This window comes from Corvus hawaiiensis, chromosome 1 (genome assembly GCF_020740725.1).
Source record: "Corvus hawaiiensis isolate bCorHaw1 chromosome 1, bCorHaw1.pri.cur, whole genome shotgun sequence".
Classification (NCBI taxonomy): domain Eukaryota; kingdom Metazoa; phylum Chordata; class Aves; order Passeriformes; family Corvidae; genus Corvus; species Corvus hawaiiensis.
The window spans coordinates 51,556,173-51,575,224 of record NC_063213.1 but is presented as its reverse complement, the minus strand read 5'-3'; the positions used below and the strand labels follow the sequence as shown (position 1 = coordinate 51,575,224).

The following is a 19,052-nucleotide window of genomic DNA, read 5'->3' as shown; positions in this document are numbered from 1 at the left end:
AAAAATTAGAAGGTTGTGGGTTTATTTTGCTTTCTTTTTCTCCCCTCACTGCTGTGGGAATCTTATTTTTGTTGCAGCATATCTCTAGTCCCACCCTCTCAGCACCTGACCAGATTACAAAATTGCTATAATCAAAAAGCCTGACCTGAATGCCATTTACTTAAATGTTGGACTCGATGAGCCTTGTGGGTCCCTTCCAACTCAGAATATCTGTGAATCACCATAACTGTGCATTTTGCAAAGTAATTTATGTGTTGAAATGTCTGTGATTTTACTTTCCGCAACATAAAACTGCCATAAAATTGGAGGGTAGGGAATATATGGGAATCTTCTCTTTCTGGTGACTGACTGTAAAGCAGACAGATAAAACGCAAGAAAACTAAAAAAAGTTCAGTATTATTTCTCCTGAAAATGTTTTCATCCCTTAGATTGAACACTCAAACTAATATACACTGTTAACATCCTTATTTTAGATTTTTGCTGCTGGCATTGATACGAAACATTAACACCTAAAAAAAGGAGGGCAAACCCCTTCTTACCAAATAGTCTATATGTGGACTTTTTTAAACCTTTTTGAATCTGGCTTTATATCTAACCATGAGATATTATCTCCTGATGGTGAATGACCTGAGATATGTTTACATGACTATGCAGTTGACCTTCTGATGTGCTTCTCTTAAAACAGAAATACTGAGCCTGCGACCTTGACACATTAGTATGCAATTTAACATTTTGTGTGTGTGTGTGGTATCAAAGCCAATTTAAGAAGTTCTTACACTTCACTATACTCAGCTGCTGGTGCCTGCCCTCACACTATATGCTTAATCGTGTAATGACACTTGTGGATAATGGTGCTAGTGAATGAAGTGTGTATAGGGCATCCATTTATAAAATTCAAATAATTCCTGTGATCTGTTTGGCCTCAGTAACAGTTTCATTGACATAAACTGAGAAGTGTTAGACTGCAATACATGAAGGGGAATAGGAGCTTGCGATGGGGATCAGGTTTTAAACTTGCTTTTACCCTGGAGAATACCTAACATTAAATGACATCCCTAATGCATTAAGCCCATTCAGATAGTAACACTTGAGACCAATTACAAGCTGGGAACTGAAAGCTGTGAAATAGCATTTCATTAAATTGTTTCTAGGCTATAACTAACTATGTAAGTGCAGCTCTCTAACCTGCCTCTCACCTACATAATTGCAGACTGGATCTCTGATCTATTCACTTCATATTGGTACTATAAGAAGTCAAGCTGAGTGCTAGTGCAGATTACCTTCCACAAGACCCCTGACTGCACAGCAGACCAGGGCTACCTCACACTGAGACTGTGGCTGAAACATGAAAACTCAGGATGGCCCACACTGTTTTGCTCCAATTGCAAAGGCATGTTCTTGAAACTGTTGAGAATTAATCTTTTCGATCATTAACTGCCTTTGACACACCTAGCTGATATCTAGGTACACATAATCGGCTCTCAAGAGGCCTTCAAATACAGTTTTAGTTAAATGCTCCTCAGCTGTAAGAATTACTCTAACAACTACGCTGCAGGATTTTTCCCCCTTTGACTGTTTACTTTTAGGGGCACAGGAAGACGTGGTGTAAGGGAGGCAGGGCGGAGGAGGTAGGAAAAACTTGTCCCACCAGCTTTAGAATCACACTGGGTCCTTCCTTTTGTGCTTCTGGCAATCCATATCACCAGTATCCACAGGTGTCACCTTCAGCTGGATCCTGGCCAAAAGACCATAATCTTTTCCAAGACTTGAAGTTACAGCACTGACATGGTGAACTAGGCTATAAAAATTTAGTGATTTATGTGATGATCATAAATGGCCATAGTGTTAGCATTTGGGATTCTGAAACATGCTCTGAAAAGTCTGTTTAGGGGGCAACTAATTCAGCTTTCCTGCCTGAGTACCTCTGCTTTATCAGGCCTCTGATACATTAACACTTAAACTAATAAACTCATACATTTTAATTTAAATAAATATAATTACTGACATATGTAAAATTAATATGTCTTTAAGTTTGTGTGATCGGACTCCAATACTTTAACTGGATTTTTAGAATGCTTCCTATCTACAGAAATCAAAAGGTTTCTTTGAAGGAAATCTTATGAAGAGGCTTGAGAGCCTCTACTACCAAGTCTTTAAAAAGCAAATCATACATTAGAAAATTGAATACTGCTTCTAATTTACTGGCCTGCCTGTATAATCATTACATAGATTAAAAGAAAACTGTTAGCACTTCAAAGTTTTAATACAAGATGTAGCAACTCACATCTTCATGCAAATCACACAAACCTACGTACTGAATAAAGCTTTTTTTTGATTTGAAACAAAACTGTTCTATAAAATTAACTAGTTTTTAAGTGGAGAATTTATAAGTACATGGATATAGGATGTTCAATTGTGAGGAATAAAAATATAAAATTTTGGATTTTTTCCTCATGTACAAACTTTTAAAATTCATTTTTAAATGTATCACAGACCAGAATCAAGAAAGCGAGGAAAAAAAGAAAAAGAAAAAAACCCCTTACCTTTCTCCTTGTTTCCCACCACTTTTAGGATTGACAAAAACTAAAAGTGGATGAGTGCCTGGAACTGGAGTGATCTAAAAGAAGGGAATAACACAGCCACTCATTAATGCTGTGTGTTGCATTCATTTTTTTCCTATAGTAGACAGAAAACAAAAAGCTTAATGCAAACTCTATGTTATGCTATGTAATCCAGCTGGAAGCAATACCATAATTTGCAACAATCCTCATTTCATTAATTTGCCAGAAATTGCAAGTGACTTCTCTTTTAACGGTCTCTGTTTTACAGCTGTGTTGCCATTTTAACCTATAATGCCACTGAAATATTGAGATATATACATATATAACCTCTCTTTATATATACATTTGTGTGTGTATGTATATATATATATCCATCAGTAGAGAAGAAAACTTTAAATGCAAATCATACATGACTTACTCTGACAGTAATTCCATAGAGAAAAAAGCTTAAAAGAAACTGTATTTTGGAGTGAGAAATGACACTATATTATAGACTCTGAAGGTAAACTATAGCTATATGGAACATTGAACTTAACAGATTTTTTTTTTTAATTACAGCAATGATTACCTGTAATATTTGATAGGATCAGAAATCACAAACTTTTTAAAATGTGGCAACCATAATATTTCCAGGTGTTTAAAGGAACACCTTTCAGCTGACAAAGCTGAAAAAAGGTAGAGGAGAAACCATATGGAAGAAAGGCAAGTCACAGGAAAAGAATGTTGAGGAGAAGGAAGGAAACGACGACTTCTACTATTATTTCTTTAAAATCCTCTTGTGTATGGAAAGTTTTACGCGTTCACATTAATATTTAGCTTTACAAACACCTTCATTCTAAGTAATAGTGTTTGTGTTTTCAGACACTCTGTGGGTGTTCATTGCCTTTACTCCATAGACTTGAACATTAAAAAATCACATCAGATGATCTCTAATACAGGTTTTTAAACCATTTGGCTAGACTATTCATATTTAAAAGTATCACTTTTAGAAATATATCAATTCCAGAATGTTTCAAACTCTATTAAGAATTCAAAGTCAACATCTCCAAAGTCATGCACAAACAACTTCAGAGATGAAGCTTAGACCATCTGTGTTTCAAAATGACACATTGAAAGGCCTTGCTCTAAATCCTTATTGACAATTCCTGAAATAACAAAATCTGAAGATTTCATAAAGTGTAATTTAAGGCAGAACCTAAGAAACATCACAGCTAAGGAGTTTTACAAGCATACTATAGATATATGCATACAATCCTACAGGCATCTAAAAGCACTTGTCTTTTGGTAGGAAATGTCAACTCTATTCATGATTTCACAAAAAATAGAATCAAATCTGTTCCAATACATACAAAAAATAATGGAAAACTCCACGAACTCAGTGGTATTAAGCTTAACATAAAACTCAGTATAACCTGGCACAGTAAAGTGCTGTATGTTGAAACATACATCAAATTGCAGAATACCGTGAAGTTTGTCATATATTTAATTTTTACCTACTCTTTTAATCAATTTTAGTTATTTAGCCAATTCCCATGGTGTTTATTCCTGTGAACTAAGTGTAAACCAATGGTGCTCACTGTGACAGAGATGGAATACCTACTGAAATCCCTTAGGACGCAGGTTAATTAATGAGACTCATCCTAAGGTTATACATGATCTATTACTTCCTCTAATTAGAAATAATAATCCTGATCATTATGCTGGTTAGCTAGAAAGAAGCAAGATGAATGTCCTTAACTATGATTAATTGTCTTTAAGTCGTGCAGACCTCCACTGCCACTAAGTTATCTGCTCACTCTGTCTGATGGAAGGAAGGTTTGGTCTTGATCTTTTTCTCAACAAAAGCTAAGTGATGGATTTCTATTTCAAATCTTTTATTTTAAGACTCAATGATATTACTGCAAGTAGAAGGTTTCGAATCATCCAAAAAAAAAAAAAAAAAAAAAAAATCTAATAATTAGTCTATGTTCCACTCTGTTCCAAAATAAATTTTAATTAAATTTTTACAGCTTTTCCAAATTACTTTTCCAGATAACATACGGTATTTTTATACAATGAAATGCAACTAAAGATTTAGACTAAATCAGTGAACATCTTCAAGCCCTAATCTAGCTCAATTTATAGGCAATCTTCAAGATGTTATAGGATAAGTGACTTAAAGTAAAAAGTGGTAGAGCACTTATACACAGTTTCTCCCATATTGAAAACAGAGGTCTAACAGCAGTAGTATGAAGATCTTTGCTTTGTTACCTTCTGACTTAAAACATAAATGAATGCAATTAACATACTGATTAAGTTTTCTGAAAAAAAATCCTCGCTTACTGAAGATCTTATTAAAATGAGACCATGCCAGCAGAATCAGAGTATTGAGTAGCATGCCAGATATGGGAGAATTAGAGTAGTATACTTTGATCAGATTTAGAATGTTTTCTCCAGACCATCTTTGGGCAAAATACTACATTAATTACCAGTTATATTTATGGCATCTTACATCTTTGTGAGAATAGTTGAAAAATTACACTATCTGTGAGGGAAAAAAAGCCCTAACATTCTCATTAATCCCATCCCTTTCAGTAGGATAGCCTTCAAGGTCCACCCAGCCTTCACAATAACCAGGTTATCCTTATTAATGCCAATCAAAACTTTAGTATTTGATGTTAAGGTGGATTCCTGCTGCTCAAAACCAATCTAATCCATCAGTGAAAAACAAAGATCACAGTATAATCGGCAAATTAGGGCCATCAGTGCAGAATTATTTCTAATGTTGTCACCATGATTACCAGTATTGTGTCATGCACTACATTACAAATGTGTCATTACAGGACACCAAGCATTTCAAAAAACACCTCAGATCTATTCAATAATAATTCTACCGTCTTCATCCCCACTCTCTTTTTCTCTGTCTCTAGTGGTAATAAAGAAAAGCAAGGATGAAACCCAGGCTTTTGAGTCATCTTGAAAAAAGAAGATAGAACACAGGTTTTGGATTACACTAAAAAACTTAGAGAAAATCTTACGACCTGAAAGCAGAACATATAATAATTTAAAGTTTTGTGTCAAAGAGTCAATGGTGATACAAGTTGCTATTTTGAATAGACCAAGTATTATATCTGCCATGGTATCACATGAGTGGGAAATAGAGACTTCAAACATAGCTGAAAATAAACAATGAGCATAAGTAATCTAATGCTTGGAGTAAACACAAAATTCATAATGATACATGGTGCTGCAACCAAAAGGAGATGCCAAAGATGCTCCTCTATCAAGAATACTTTGGCTCACTGAATTGCATGGGTATCACCCAAAAGTTAGAAAACACTGTGTGTTTCTTTTAGCACAAACTTATTAATCACACTGTGACTGATTACACAGAACTTGAGCTTTCTTTTCCATTAAGACTCTAGTCTTTTTGCTTCATGTTTTGTCACAGATGATCTGGGTAGCAATGAAGCCTGTGAAAATGATAAGTACAGGAAGAGATTGTTGAAAGCAATGCATAATGATTGCTGTAATGTCCAACTATACCATCAATGGAGCAGCCATATGACTGGATAGGTTTTAGCGGGGTTTTTTTGAGTTTTGTTTGGATTTTTCTCCCATCTTTGGGTTGTCATAACAAGAATGTTTGACTAATCTAAAAGGACAAAACAATACAATAAGCCTTCCTAGCCTGACACAATACACAAGAAGAAATAAATATGAGGCATAAAGTAATTGATATATGGTAACAGAATCTTTTTACTGAAGCTCAATTGCAACATATCAAAAGATAGAGAGAACAGACAACTATGATTATCGTATTGTTATCATTATGATAATTTAACTCCTGAGGAAATAAAGCAGCAGCATCCTGCATATGGACATCAATTTCACTCAAAACTACTCATGTCTCAAGGGAAAAAAGTCAGCAGTTCAGGCAGAACTTCTGGCATGCCTCTAAGTCACCACCCTAAAATAACATTAGCTCATCACACACGAGTTTTTCTTTCAAGTAGAAAAACTTCCATTTTTATTATAGATATTGCTAGTAAGGAAAACACGTTGCTTCTCACCACTGTTAATGTTGATATGCCAAAATGGTCCAAATGAGAATAGTTGACAGTTATCAAGACAGACTTAGATGAATAATGTAGATTTACACAACATTGCATGACAGATACCAAAATAAACTAGTTCAGCTTCACCCTATGACAGAAGTGTTTTAGAGCTAGTCCTCCTTCCCCCTTAATGTTTAGGAAATCCTAACAATCACGTGAGAAGAAGGTGTGTATCACAGGATTCCAAAACCAATAGAAGAATTTACCTATTGCATTTTTAAATACGTAAAATTGAAGTATTAGAAGAGTGAATGCATATTCCACTTTAAACATTTCTCACTCTATCATTGTCTTCATACCTAAAATCATCTGCTTAATATTAGAACACCAATAATCACACCTGAAGGCCTTGTCCATCTACGGTGACAGAATTTGCTCTTTGCATTTTGTTCCGTTCTCCCAGTTTGTTCATTTGCTGGGGGCAACTCTTTTCTTTTTTCACTGTTGCCTGTCTTTCCTTGAAAAGAGAAAAGGAGAAAAGGGAACATTGTAACACATTATATAATGCTATACAACTGTAACTGAGACTGTACCTCCACAAAGTTATTTTTTGACTAGCGAGTAATGTCAGACTCTGCTTTAATGAAAATGAGATCTCAGTCAAGTTAATACACAATGTCTGGCCACTTCACATAACATCTATCTATGTGCCTGGACATTCTATAATGACTAGGCAATAGATGGATGAAAAGTGTGCAGTCACAACACAAATTAATGCAATGATGTGAAAAGATAATCTGACATTACCGGGGTGCCATTCTGAAACTTGAAAGCCAATCATACAATACACTTGATTGTTTAATAAGGACATTGCTGAGAGATGAGTAATTTTTCAAAATTTCATCCTGACTGCTAGCAAAAGTTGGATGCTTCAGAGTACTTTACCACTTTGGCAAAATATACCTGGTCTAAATGTACCATAATCAATTGGCTGAGCAGCTTTTTATAAAATATGTCTTTTGTATCAGAAGGAAACCAGAACCTAATCAGATTCTAAGTCATTGGCAACTTTTGATGCTGATTCACAATAAGATAGCTATCTGAAAGACAAAAACTCAGAATTATACTATTGAAATCATATTTTCAACTGTTATCAGGCCATTTCAGAGAACCCTGCATGGAAAAAAAAGTATTCTCATTCTTCGTATCTCATTTATTCTCTTTATAAACTGCACCCAGCATGTCCTTTCAGGTTGTCCAAAAAACACACCATAAATTAAAACAGCAGATGTTTATCAAATAGAATCAGTGCCTCCAATCCCAACCGCACCCCAACCACTTTCCTCACTTCACAAGCGCAAGGAGGTTTTAAACTAGTCAAGGGAATGGGCTGGCACAAAGCTGCTGCACTAGAAAGGAGCATGAAGGACATTGTTGCACCCCCTGCAACTGCATTCAGTAAGTTCATTAAATGTTACCATTTATGTTCCATACCAGGCCAAACCCATTTCTGCACTACCTCTGATAAAGCCTTAGGGATCGTAGTAGCAATTAATGCATGAAACTCTTTCAGGAGCAGTTTTTACTGGTAAGAAGCACTGACACAGATTCTGTCAGGAAGGGAATAACTCCCAGCTTAATACAGTGCTTTCTAACACAGATGTGGACCCTGACTGTTTTTAAAGTATCTTTAGTTTCTTTAACTGAGACTGACAGTCTCAATCTAGTCCTGATGCAAAGAGTGGTCTAGGTCATCCTAGGCTACTTTGGGTAGCCAGGTGCTTGGAGGAATTGTGACAACCTGACCACATTTTGAATGAAAGGACTGACAAACCTATGCCACAGGAAAAAAACAACCAGGGGAGTCTACATAACTGTCTGTATGTGAGATTCCTAAGAGGTTAGTTAACAGAGCTCTTGGATGCTTTGAGTAACTCGGCTGGTGCAAGATGAGGTCCAAGACTCCAGACTACAACACCCTTGCTTTAAAGAGAAAACAGTAGAAGCAATTAGAGCTATTCACCTCATCCTTAAACTTAAAAACAAAACACCGTACATATCACTGCCTAAGAAATCACTAACTCTGCTCTTACTTATTTGATAATTTTTTCAGAAAGTAGAACTAGGATGAGGCACCCAAAGAGAATAAAATTTTTAACTAACAGAAAACATTTTGCACAATGATATTGGTTAGTGCCAAGGATAGCAAGTAAGGTACTTCATTATGAAGGAAGCTTCACACTTCATTACAAATTTAAGAAGTTGTTTTGAGGTTTTAAACAACTTTGTAAGTAATTACCCTTAAAAATCACTACATTTTATAAAAAGGAAGCATACCCTGTTAAATAGGATTTTACATTGTGGCCAAATCTGTCTCATGGAAACATCTTCAAAAATCAAATCAGATGGCAGTAAAGCAGAGTAAAAGCTAGTAAAAATTGTGATTTCTAACAAAAATCAGAGAGGGAGAGCAAATTTTAAAAGGTCTAAAAAAATCTCAAGCTAAAGGACACATTTGTGATAATTCAGAGAAAAAGTTAACAGAAAGTAAGATTCAGCACGTTGAGTTTGTGCATTTAGAGGTTAAAAAAAACATTAAAAAGAGGCCTACTTATAAAGTGTGGCACTAAAAATCTTCTTGCACGTATCATGCTACTATTTAGAGGAAAAGTATTTATACACTGCTAAGACCTGTGCCCAAACTCGCTGTTATTAATGACTCAAGTAAAACACAGTAACAATTACCCAAAGCAAAGTTTTGGATATTGGGGTGATACAAATAAAGCATGATATAAAAAGCAGTAAATACCCTCAGCTGGCCTTAGACCTATGACTGCTGCATTAAAAACATTCCTTCTCCAATTTATATTTCCTGTCCCATAAGAAAACCATTGCTTGACTCAAAAAGACAATACAAGATTAGGTCACATATCTCACATAACATAAAGGAAAAAGTATATTCATGCTACAGAATTGTCTGTTAATAATATGGTCAAAGATGGATACCTGATCTCATTAACACTGAAACTCTGCTTTCATCACTGACGATTTTTGAAGAAAGTACAAATAAAGTATTTCATATCACCCATCTTATATTAGTATGATATCACAATACAAGTCACCATGTCTACCAAAGCTCTCTAAAACATTGCTGAAGAAGCTGACAAGAGATTCTAGATTTCCTAGAGTTATATATTCTGTAATTTTTAGGTATGTGTCACACTAGTGAGGATTTGACTTAGTTTGTATGACATAATGTGACAAATTGTATCATAATTCTAATGAATAAATCTGTTAATGGAACACAAAAAGATTTACCACTTCATTAAAAAATATTTTAAAAATATTCTTGTACAGACCCTTTCTCTTACATATGAAATACCAGTTGTGCCTGACCTAGAGTATCTTCTTTTTGGGAACTACAATATTACTCAGATATCGGAGAGTGTCAGGAAATAAACAATGCAATTTTTAAATGAGACAAAAACATAGGAAGATAAGAATGGATAACAGGCTAAAAATTCTAATAATGTTAAGAAAAATTTGACATGCATTTATAAAATGGTTTTATAAAATGCAAAGTTTACCTTTCAAGGTAAGAAATATTTCTCTAACAGTTGTGCTATTTTTAATATTTTGCTAAATAAAGCATACAAAATGATCAATGTACCTGTGAACCATTTTGTTTCGTGAACATGCATGAGGTTGACAGAGGTACTGAATACAGCATTTTAGACGCTATTGTACATTTTGATGGCTCAAAGAATGAAGTTTTTTGTGCTTTTGATATGTGCCAGAGCACATACCTTCCAAAATACTACTTACCACAACAAAAATTTTTTCCACCCCTTTTTGCACTTCTCATATCTTATTTTCTCCCTTGAATTCCCACTTTGAAGTCAATATTCATTAGCTGGAGCTTCTACCATTCATACTGCTCCAGAGAGACCACTGCCAGGTGAGAACTATGCAATTGCATCTATCCCATATTCCAAATCAGAAAATAATGGACAAGTAAGACAGGACTTTGCAAATAATAACCCAGAATATCATCTCTAGATTTTTGGTTCAGCCCCAAAATGCACTTCATAGCAGAAAGAACGTACAATATCATGAACTGTTAGTACTCAAGCGTTCATGGACGCCTCCTGCTACGCACCTCAGAGAGCAAACCTCCTAAAGTGGGAAGCGTCTGTTGGAAAAAGAGAATGTTAGGCTGCAACACCAAACAGCTGGGATGGCAAAGGGCATGGACAGAGTGTTCACAAGGAATGTTACCTTGCAGCAGTCATACTTAACAAAAACGTACACGGTACTTTGTTACACTTTTGCACAAGTGTACTTTCCCAATGTTTGGCTGTCATATTATATAATTTATACTCTGGAAAGTATGTGTGGGATCATTTTAACACCAGCTAACAATATTACAAAACCTGAGGACTTTAGTCTTTTGAATAGCAAAAAGAGATACTTGATACCTGGAAAGCTATTTTTATTTTATCTTCCAAGTCTTTGAATCCTCATCTGAATCAAGGAATCTTGTTTAAAAAGCCTTCCTCTGCTACAATTAACAAGCTATGCATCATTAATCCTCAAAAACTGCTCATATTCTTTCTTTATATAGAGGTAGAATCTTTTCCTTTACACAAAACACTAACGTTTAGAAATATCATACTCAATCATAGCTGTTAGGATAAAAACAGATGAATAGTTACTAAAGGCTTACTAAAGAGATAGCTCTTCATATTTTAACTGCTGACACAGAATCCAGGGCAAATACAGGAACAATTGCTTTTTCTCACTTTGCCTTTTAATCAATAACTGCAAATATATTTTTGTAGATTATTTCCTACACAAGATTATTTAAATCAATATATTTCATAACATGAAACAACAATTTACCTATACATTATATAGGATTGCAAAGTCATTAGTAAATGCTTAATACCATTACACAGTTTGCCAAGTGACAACTTAAAAATTGAGATTACTTCTCTTAAATTATAATTGCTTCTTTTATAATATATATTTTCAGATGAAGCATACACCCTGTTTGGGCATGGGGTTGCATAACAAGGGAAGTATATTTTTATGTTATGATGCATAAACTAAAATAGTTATTTAAAAAAAATCTTATTCTGGAACTCCAGAACTTGAACTTAAATGATACTGACCAAAGGAATTTGGTCATAGAAGATCAGATGGAATGCGTGGAAGACCAAATAAAGATATCCTCAAATGCTTGCAAGATGAAGGCCATGGAAATTTAAGTATGTGACTTGAATACCAAACTGATGCTTTGGGGTTTTTTTTTAAGGAACTTGAAGAAAGGTTGCTCCATGATTCCTTAGACCTATTTTGTTTAATGTAATGGGAATCTTTAAGAACATAATAATAATAATAGGTTATTAATAATATTAGGTACTCCTAGACTGTAATTTTGTAAACTTATATGGCATTCAGGACCCTACTTACAAAATTCCCATTCCATGAAATTTCTGTCCATAATTATACAATAATCAAAGAGAATTAAAGTTTCAAAAATCCTGAAAACCAAAAAAACCCCAACACATTGCCACTATGCCAAAACCATGGGGGGCAATCTACCTGTAGTATCCATGAGATATCACATCCGAGTAACTGTGATTCAGATGAGCTAAACTATTTTGAAAATTTATTTTATAAATTCTCCACATTTCCAGCTCTAACTCTGTGTACATGCTAATCAAAAGAGCCAATATTAGAATACCACATCATGCTGTCTTGAAAGCTCATAGAGCTGTAGCACAATACCCAGCTCTACATCCCTAGGCAGAAGCTAAAAGTCATCCTGTGGACAAGATTATTAACCAATTCTCAGCAAAAATACTGTCCAGTGAGCTGCACATGCCCATACTATAAAAGGAAAGTTAAGGCTTCCATTTAATTTGAGAGCTGTCTTGAGAAAAGCATTTGCAGCTAAGAAAAAAAAAATAAATGGAAAAATCACATAACATTTTGTCATCCATAATACTGGTAGCCAAAACACATACAACAAGACAAGGCTGGAATGGAGAATATGGCATTTAAGAATAACTTCTAAAACTGCTGACTGTTCCCTCTTCTGAACAAGGAATCACTATGTGATAACATTTTAAATGTACTTTGTGCTGCTTCTTTAGTTTTTCTAAGTAAAAAGGTAAAGAATTACACACCAATTCACAATCAAGTCTTTCTCATTTAGCATGTTGGCCTTAGTTCATTCAGTTTTCTGAAGACAACTTGCCTTACATCTTGCACCAATTCAATGTATGCATCAATATATGGTCCGAGACTTTCAACTGGATTTGCAACTGAAAATGAACTTGGGCTATAGCAGCTGATTATGTACACCATCCAAGAAAGACAAAAGTGTTGGAAAAGAATTGTGAAAATAAAATCATATTAAACTCCAATGGGAGAGGATGTAAGGAATAAACTTAGACAGTAGTGATGAGCTGTGGGCAGGCTACTGGATATAACTTAAAATGATTGAATGGCTGCCATTTCAGTTTATCAGCATCTTATTATTTTAACATTGAACTGTGTTTGTCGAACAGCTAATTAGTTAGGAAGATACATTTTCCTCCAGGGCAATTATTAATTTCCTTCTGACTTCAAAGAAATGAAAAAGCTCTTAGTGTAGATAAGCACACCATTATATTTCAAGTCTGATTTAGATTCTCAGAGAACTGAAGCTGCAATATGATACACAATTGAAAAGGAAAAAAGTGGTTTGTTTTGTTTTTTAAATCTCTTTCAATTGCTATGTCATTACTTAATATTCAACAACCAGACTTAACTTCAACTCCCCCCCCAAAGCATATATATTCAAATAACTTTTTTTCATAGTATCTTTGTTCAGAAGCTCAGGATAAGGCTAGTACTCAACTTCAAAGGACTGAGTTGCTCATAAAATGCTTATACACAGCACTGACTTTCTGTGCTCCATTTTGAGTTTGGATTCAACTGAGCTAAAACTGATCTCTACTATTATAAAAACAGAAGAATCATTTTAGGATTAATAACTGGAAAGAGGATTAAGAAAACTCATTCTTCAACCAGGCACTGCTAATTCCCTTTTTCTCTCTCTACAACTCTGCTTTCCTATGTGAATAACGTCTACATACCTCACAGGAAAATAGTATTAGTAAAACATATTACCAGACATGGAAGAAATATCTATTGAACTATGTCGCAATTATAACGTAGCCAATAGCTATTCTATCTAGTCTAGATACTGATAGTGAAAGAAAATTCTTAAACAGTATTTTCAACTTTAATTCTGTATTACTTTTGGCCAGAATGTCAACACACTTGTTATATTTACACAAAAGTTTGAAGCTATAGATCACAATGTATATTGTTTAGTTGAATAAGGCACATTTTCTATCTAAAATATTTGTAATCTGCTGTGTACATTGTTCTACATGCCTAAATAGAACTAGTGATAAACAAAAGATTTTTGAACATTTATGGTTTTGTACAATAAAATGCCAAATAAAAGAGGAATCAGATACATCTGTTTTCTCCTCCAAAATATGTAGTCATTTATATTTTGAAATAAGAGGTCAAGTGAATTCAACTTATGATGGTATTTTATATTAGTGTATATAAACAGATCTACACTATGATGCATAAAAATTCTATATATTTTAAATATATCAATTTATCTCTATATTCCATATTTACATAAATTGTATTTATGCTTAGATGACTTTGTCCTAAAATGTTATAACATCTTCACTACACAAAAGTCAAATTCATTCACAAGAGAAAAGAAACAAAATGCATATTGTTTCAAACTTTTTATCATGATGACCCATTTTTCCCAGAATGCAAAACAATGAAGTTGGATATCAAAACAGAAAGAAATGTACCCAGTTTTAATTTTTTTTTTTTTCCATGTCTTACCTTCTATATTATACCAGAGTCTCCACCTTTGAAATAAACTGGTTACTATGGGGACAGTGATAATTGCAGTATAGTAATGCTCACATTATAAGCAGGGTACCTTATGTTTTACAATTTATTCCTTAATTTAATTTTTATTCCACAATTAACAGTTTTAATTATAATTTTAGAAAAACAATTAAAATTGTTAGAAATTAAGTGAAAAAATTCATTGTAAAACTCACATATACAATAGGAGAATCAAAATCATCATGCATTATAAAATAAATACACATCATTATTTATTAAACAGTAAGCTTTTATTGGTTGGTCACTATCCAATGCTGTATCTATTTGGGTGGGAAATTGAAAATCTAATTACTTTTCTACAGACATAAATAAAAATTAGAACATCCTATATGGTCATCAGTAAATGGGGCAAAGTAAAGGAAGGCATAAAATGAAGACAAAACATATGCTAGCATTTTTCCCTTTCTGCCTTATAAAGGGACAGAGTGAGGAAAACTGTCTCATAAGCAGAGACCCATCTTGATTTCTTCACTACTCACTCATCTCATTCCAATACCCAGTTTTAAACCTGGTTATGATCTAATTCTATACTCCTGGTAGGCTAGGATTCAATTGAGTTAAAGATTTTTAAACTCACTGCCAGTCAACCTTATCATGAACTTTCATTATGTGCATGTAATTAATTGGGTCCAATGAACAATATCAGTACTGAGTTATAGACTTTTCCCCCCCACCATATAATTAGAATATAATTACCCACAGGATATCAGAATGATGCAAAACCTTTCCTCTAAATGTGCCCTCATTAGGAAACAAGTCTCAATGTACATTTATTCAATCAGTATGAATTAATTAAAATGTTACTGAAATAAAAGAGAGTAACATTAAAGTGTATCTGACATCTATTAAAAGACTATCACTTGAGATCTGCACACAGTTTATAACAAAACTCATTTAACTTGAACAAAAAACTTCACCATACAACAAGTCTTATATATGGTAAACAGGAAAGTAAAAAGGACTAAAGTTGACAGACTTATTTTACTAAGACACTTAAAATTACTGCTGTGAGATATGAAAAATCTCTAGAAGACATTGAATCTTGACAGATATGTGATGTTTTCATGATGTACACAGTATCAACTACATGAGTTTCCCCATTGTTTCTTTTTCAGCTGGCAATGCAGCTTATTGTATTTAAGAATAACATTTGACAAGCTCTTTTTTGTGCAGTTTTGAAGACCGGAGGGCCGTTATTTAACTTAGACCAGCCATCCAACTTTCACTTGATGAGGCATTTTGGTTCTCTCTCCAGCCACTAAGAGTCAGTCATCTGAGTGATTTTTGGTAGCACTGGTATAATACATGATGCTATGAAATGCAATGTCTGAAAAAGTCCTTTACTGTGCAGAGATTGTTGAGGCTGGACTTCACAAGAACTGAAGAAATGAGACATGAGAAATGCTGGATGAAAAAGGCAAAAATATGAATGTCCCTAATTCTGCAAAAGAGAAGAGATGAGAAGGGATTCAGCCTGTACTCTTGAAGGAAAACTTAGGAGAAGGCATCTTGTTCTGAGATGAACTCTGCAGTTTTCTGGAAGGAATCCGGACTTCCAAAGTTGCAGGTGGAAGGGAGGGCCAACATTTTTAGGAGATCAAAAATACAAGATTTTTCATCTTGCTATTTTCCCTATATTCTATGGGAGAAGAAAATACATTCTCTGGCACCTCAAAATACTCAAGGATAAGCCTGGTACAGCAAGCATTATGCTAATCTGCTTTTATTTACCTTCCATGTATACACTGCATTGCAAGAATATTAATGCTCAGCTGATCACTGAAGCTAAATGTGAGACCTGGGCGAAGGACCCTTCCACTGTCAGATTTGTATGTCTGATAACAGACACATTTCCTATTGCATGGTTAGACAGTTTTGACAAGGATATAGTCACTGGTTTTGCTGTCATTATTGAGAATGCTGGTCTCACATACACTGAAGTATTATGTTTCTCAAAAGGAATCCCCATAACAGGAAACAGGAGACACTAATTAAAAAATTACTAACACAAATTATATGCACACTATAACCAATCACTTTTAGAAGAAATTATTATTAGCTAATTCAGTGAGGTAGTATCTGTAACACAATTAAACTCAGGATTTTAATGCATTTTTGGAAGAAACTAGTAGATGAACAAATGTACTACAAAATTATGAAGTCCCCATTAAATCACAGTATTTTTCATTCCTAACAATATAAATTGTGCTGAAATACATGTCTTGTGTTGCATTGTCAGTAACATGATTCCAACACAGGAAAACATATTTACTTCTGCTTATGTCTTGAAAATTTGGAGATAAAACAAACCTATTCGAGGGTGATTTGACTCTAGAGTGGTTTTACATATCCTCTAAACAACTTAACTAAACTCCAACTGTGGAATAAAAATCTTAATTCCCCTATTCCTCTTCCTCTCCTGAAAAGAAAATGTAGTTACACCAATATAATTGAAGATAAAATTTCATGCTGAGGTTTCATTCCGTTTATACCAATGGCAAATGATAAATAACATTAAAATGAAAACAATAGCCCAATAACAGAATCATAGTTTCCAGATGCAAACTTTTAAAGTATGACCTCAAATCCTGAAAATTAAATAAGGTAATACAGAATATAATCATCCAACAAACTTAAAATAATATTTTGTAACTATTAATCAGAACTTGTCCAGATAATACCAAAATACCATAGAGACAAATTACAAAGCCACTCTTGTGACTTAAAAAATATCTAAAATATTTCATAAATATTTAAGGCAGGTTTCCACTGGATTATTTCATTGAGAGCCATGGAATAATCCCAGTTTACACAAGAAGAGGGCCAAAGCCTAGCATCTGCTCCTCAGCAGATTTATAAACAAATAGATGAAAGGATTCATTACAAAACAAGTAATTTACAATAGGGATGAATATTATTCCAAATGATCAGCAACTGGTTTAAGATTAGGATGTATATTTTCTTTTTTTGCCTCCCCTCAATAAATTACACTTTCTTAAGTTCAAGCACTTCTTACACTTATTATGAAATACGTTTAAAGAGGACCACTCATCTGTTCTCTTATGAATATGATGATGCTATGACTTTCATCAGCATAAAATATCCAATTTAATATGTGAATACGTAAGTTAATTCTAAAGCTCCTTTTTAATGATAAAATGGTCAGCTCTTTTCTATGCAACCTACACATAGCATGCATTTTTATTTTCATTGAATTGAGTTATTGTTTTTGTGGACAGAGAAATTTACTGTCCACGACTGCAGAATAAAATATACCATAATGTTGATGCATAGCTTACTGCAAGACCAGTGTCATCATTCTAGGTAACCTCCGGCTTAGATCAGAGACCTCAGCATTGCAGATATACAATATGCCTCCCAAGCAAAAACTGCCCATAAGAATAACTTCATTATTCTGGGAAGTTGGATCTATAAAAGATGTAAAATGTAGAAGTGTCCTGCCTATACAGTTTCTGGTAAGTACAGTCTGAATAAGTGATAAAACCTGAGTCAGCTTCAGTTATAATATGCCCTACAGAAAGTTCATTCTCACATGAAGGAAAATGCAATATGCAGAGGGTAAAACACACTTATGCCTATAAACCCATCATCCAGGGTTACACATTGTGTTTAAGGTTCACATAGTCCTGTGAATTTAACAAATACCTGGCAGTCAGTCCCAGCAGTGTTTTAATGCTGCATATGATAGAGGATTACATCTGAAATTAACATACAGACAACTCACCAATACTACTGGGCAGATTGATGTGGGTGGTAAAATATGGTCCTTCAAAGGTCCACAGTCACATTCAGGTTTCAGATGTGAAGCACACTTGTTATGCAACTACATGAAAGCAGAAAATTAAGATTCAACTTAGACATTTTACTATTACAGTGTAAGGAAATGGGCATCCTAGAATGGAGTGAGTTTCATAAATTAATGATTACCAAAGTACTGGAAGGAAAATGAAACACACTACAGTGGAAAGCCCCCTAGGATGGGAAAAACTAGCAGATTTGCATTGAAGTGAAGAATGACGGATTAAAGTGGGGGAAATTGTATGTGTGGATCAGCACACAAAATAAGAACATTGCACGGCAGTACAGTAACACCAGCATACTGTTAATGGTGACCAAAAGCTTCATTTCAGAAGAGAGCTTCTTGCACTGAGCCAGGAACTTCTGTTCTACTACTAGTGAGCAAGTCAAGGCAGCTTTTGGCACTACTGGTGTGACTCTGTTTCCTTCCTGAAACTGATACTATAGATTCAAATATAAGAGAGGAACACAGGAATATCCTACATTAAGCTTCATTAGGTAAATTTTGGTCTTGATTGTGTTCAGGCTTCCACTGGGTGCTGAGGAACCAGAATTACTCTCCTTTTTCTAATTTATGCTTAGAATTCATCCAGTTTCCTTGAAAGCAATAACTAGTTCTACTCTGAAAACATGA

The 19,052-nt window shown here is 34.3% G+C and overlaps 1 protein-coding gene across 8 annotated transcripts in view; it reads right to left on the bottom strand.

Moving 5' to 3' along the window:
* Window positions 1–19,052, bottom strand: part of DGKB (diacylglycerol kinase beta) — a 382,874-nt gene that overhangs the window by 210,720 nt on the left and 153,102 nt on the right. For 6 of the 8 annotated variants that reach the window (XM_048304406.1, XM_048304384.1, XM_048304373.1 and 3 more), the window contains 4 exons: window positions 18,345–18,443; window positions 10,758–10,790; window positions 6,999–7,115; window positions 2,544–2,617 (listed from right to left, as the gene is read on the bottom strand). In XM_048304406.1, coding sequence (XP_048160363.1) covers window positions 2,544–2,617; window positions 6,999–7,115; window positions 10,758–10,790; window positions 18,345–18,443 — 323 coding nt within the window. The remainder of the gene's footprint in view (window positions 1–2,543; window positions 2,618–6,998; window positions 7,116–10,757; window positions 10,791–18,344; window positions 18,444–19,052) is intronic. The other 2 variants (XM_048304417.1, XM_048304429.1) reach the window with 1 other exon arrangement.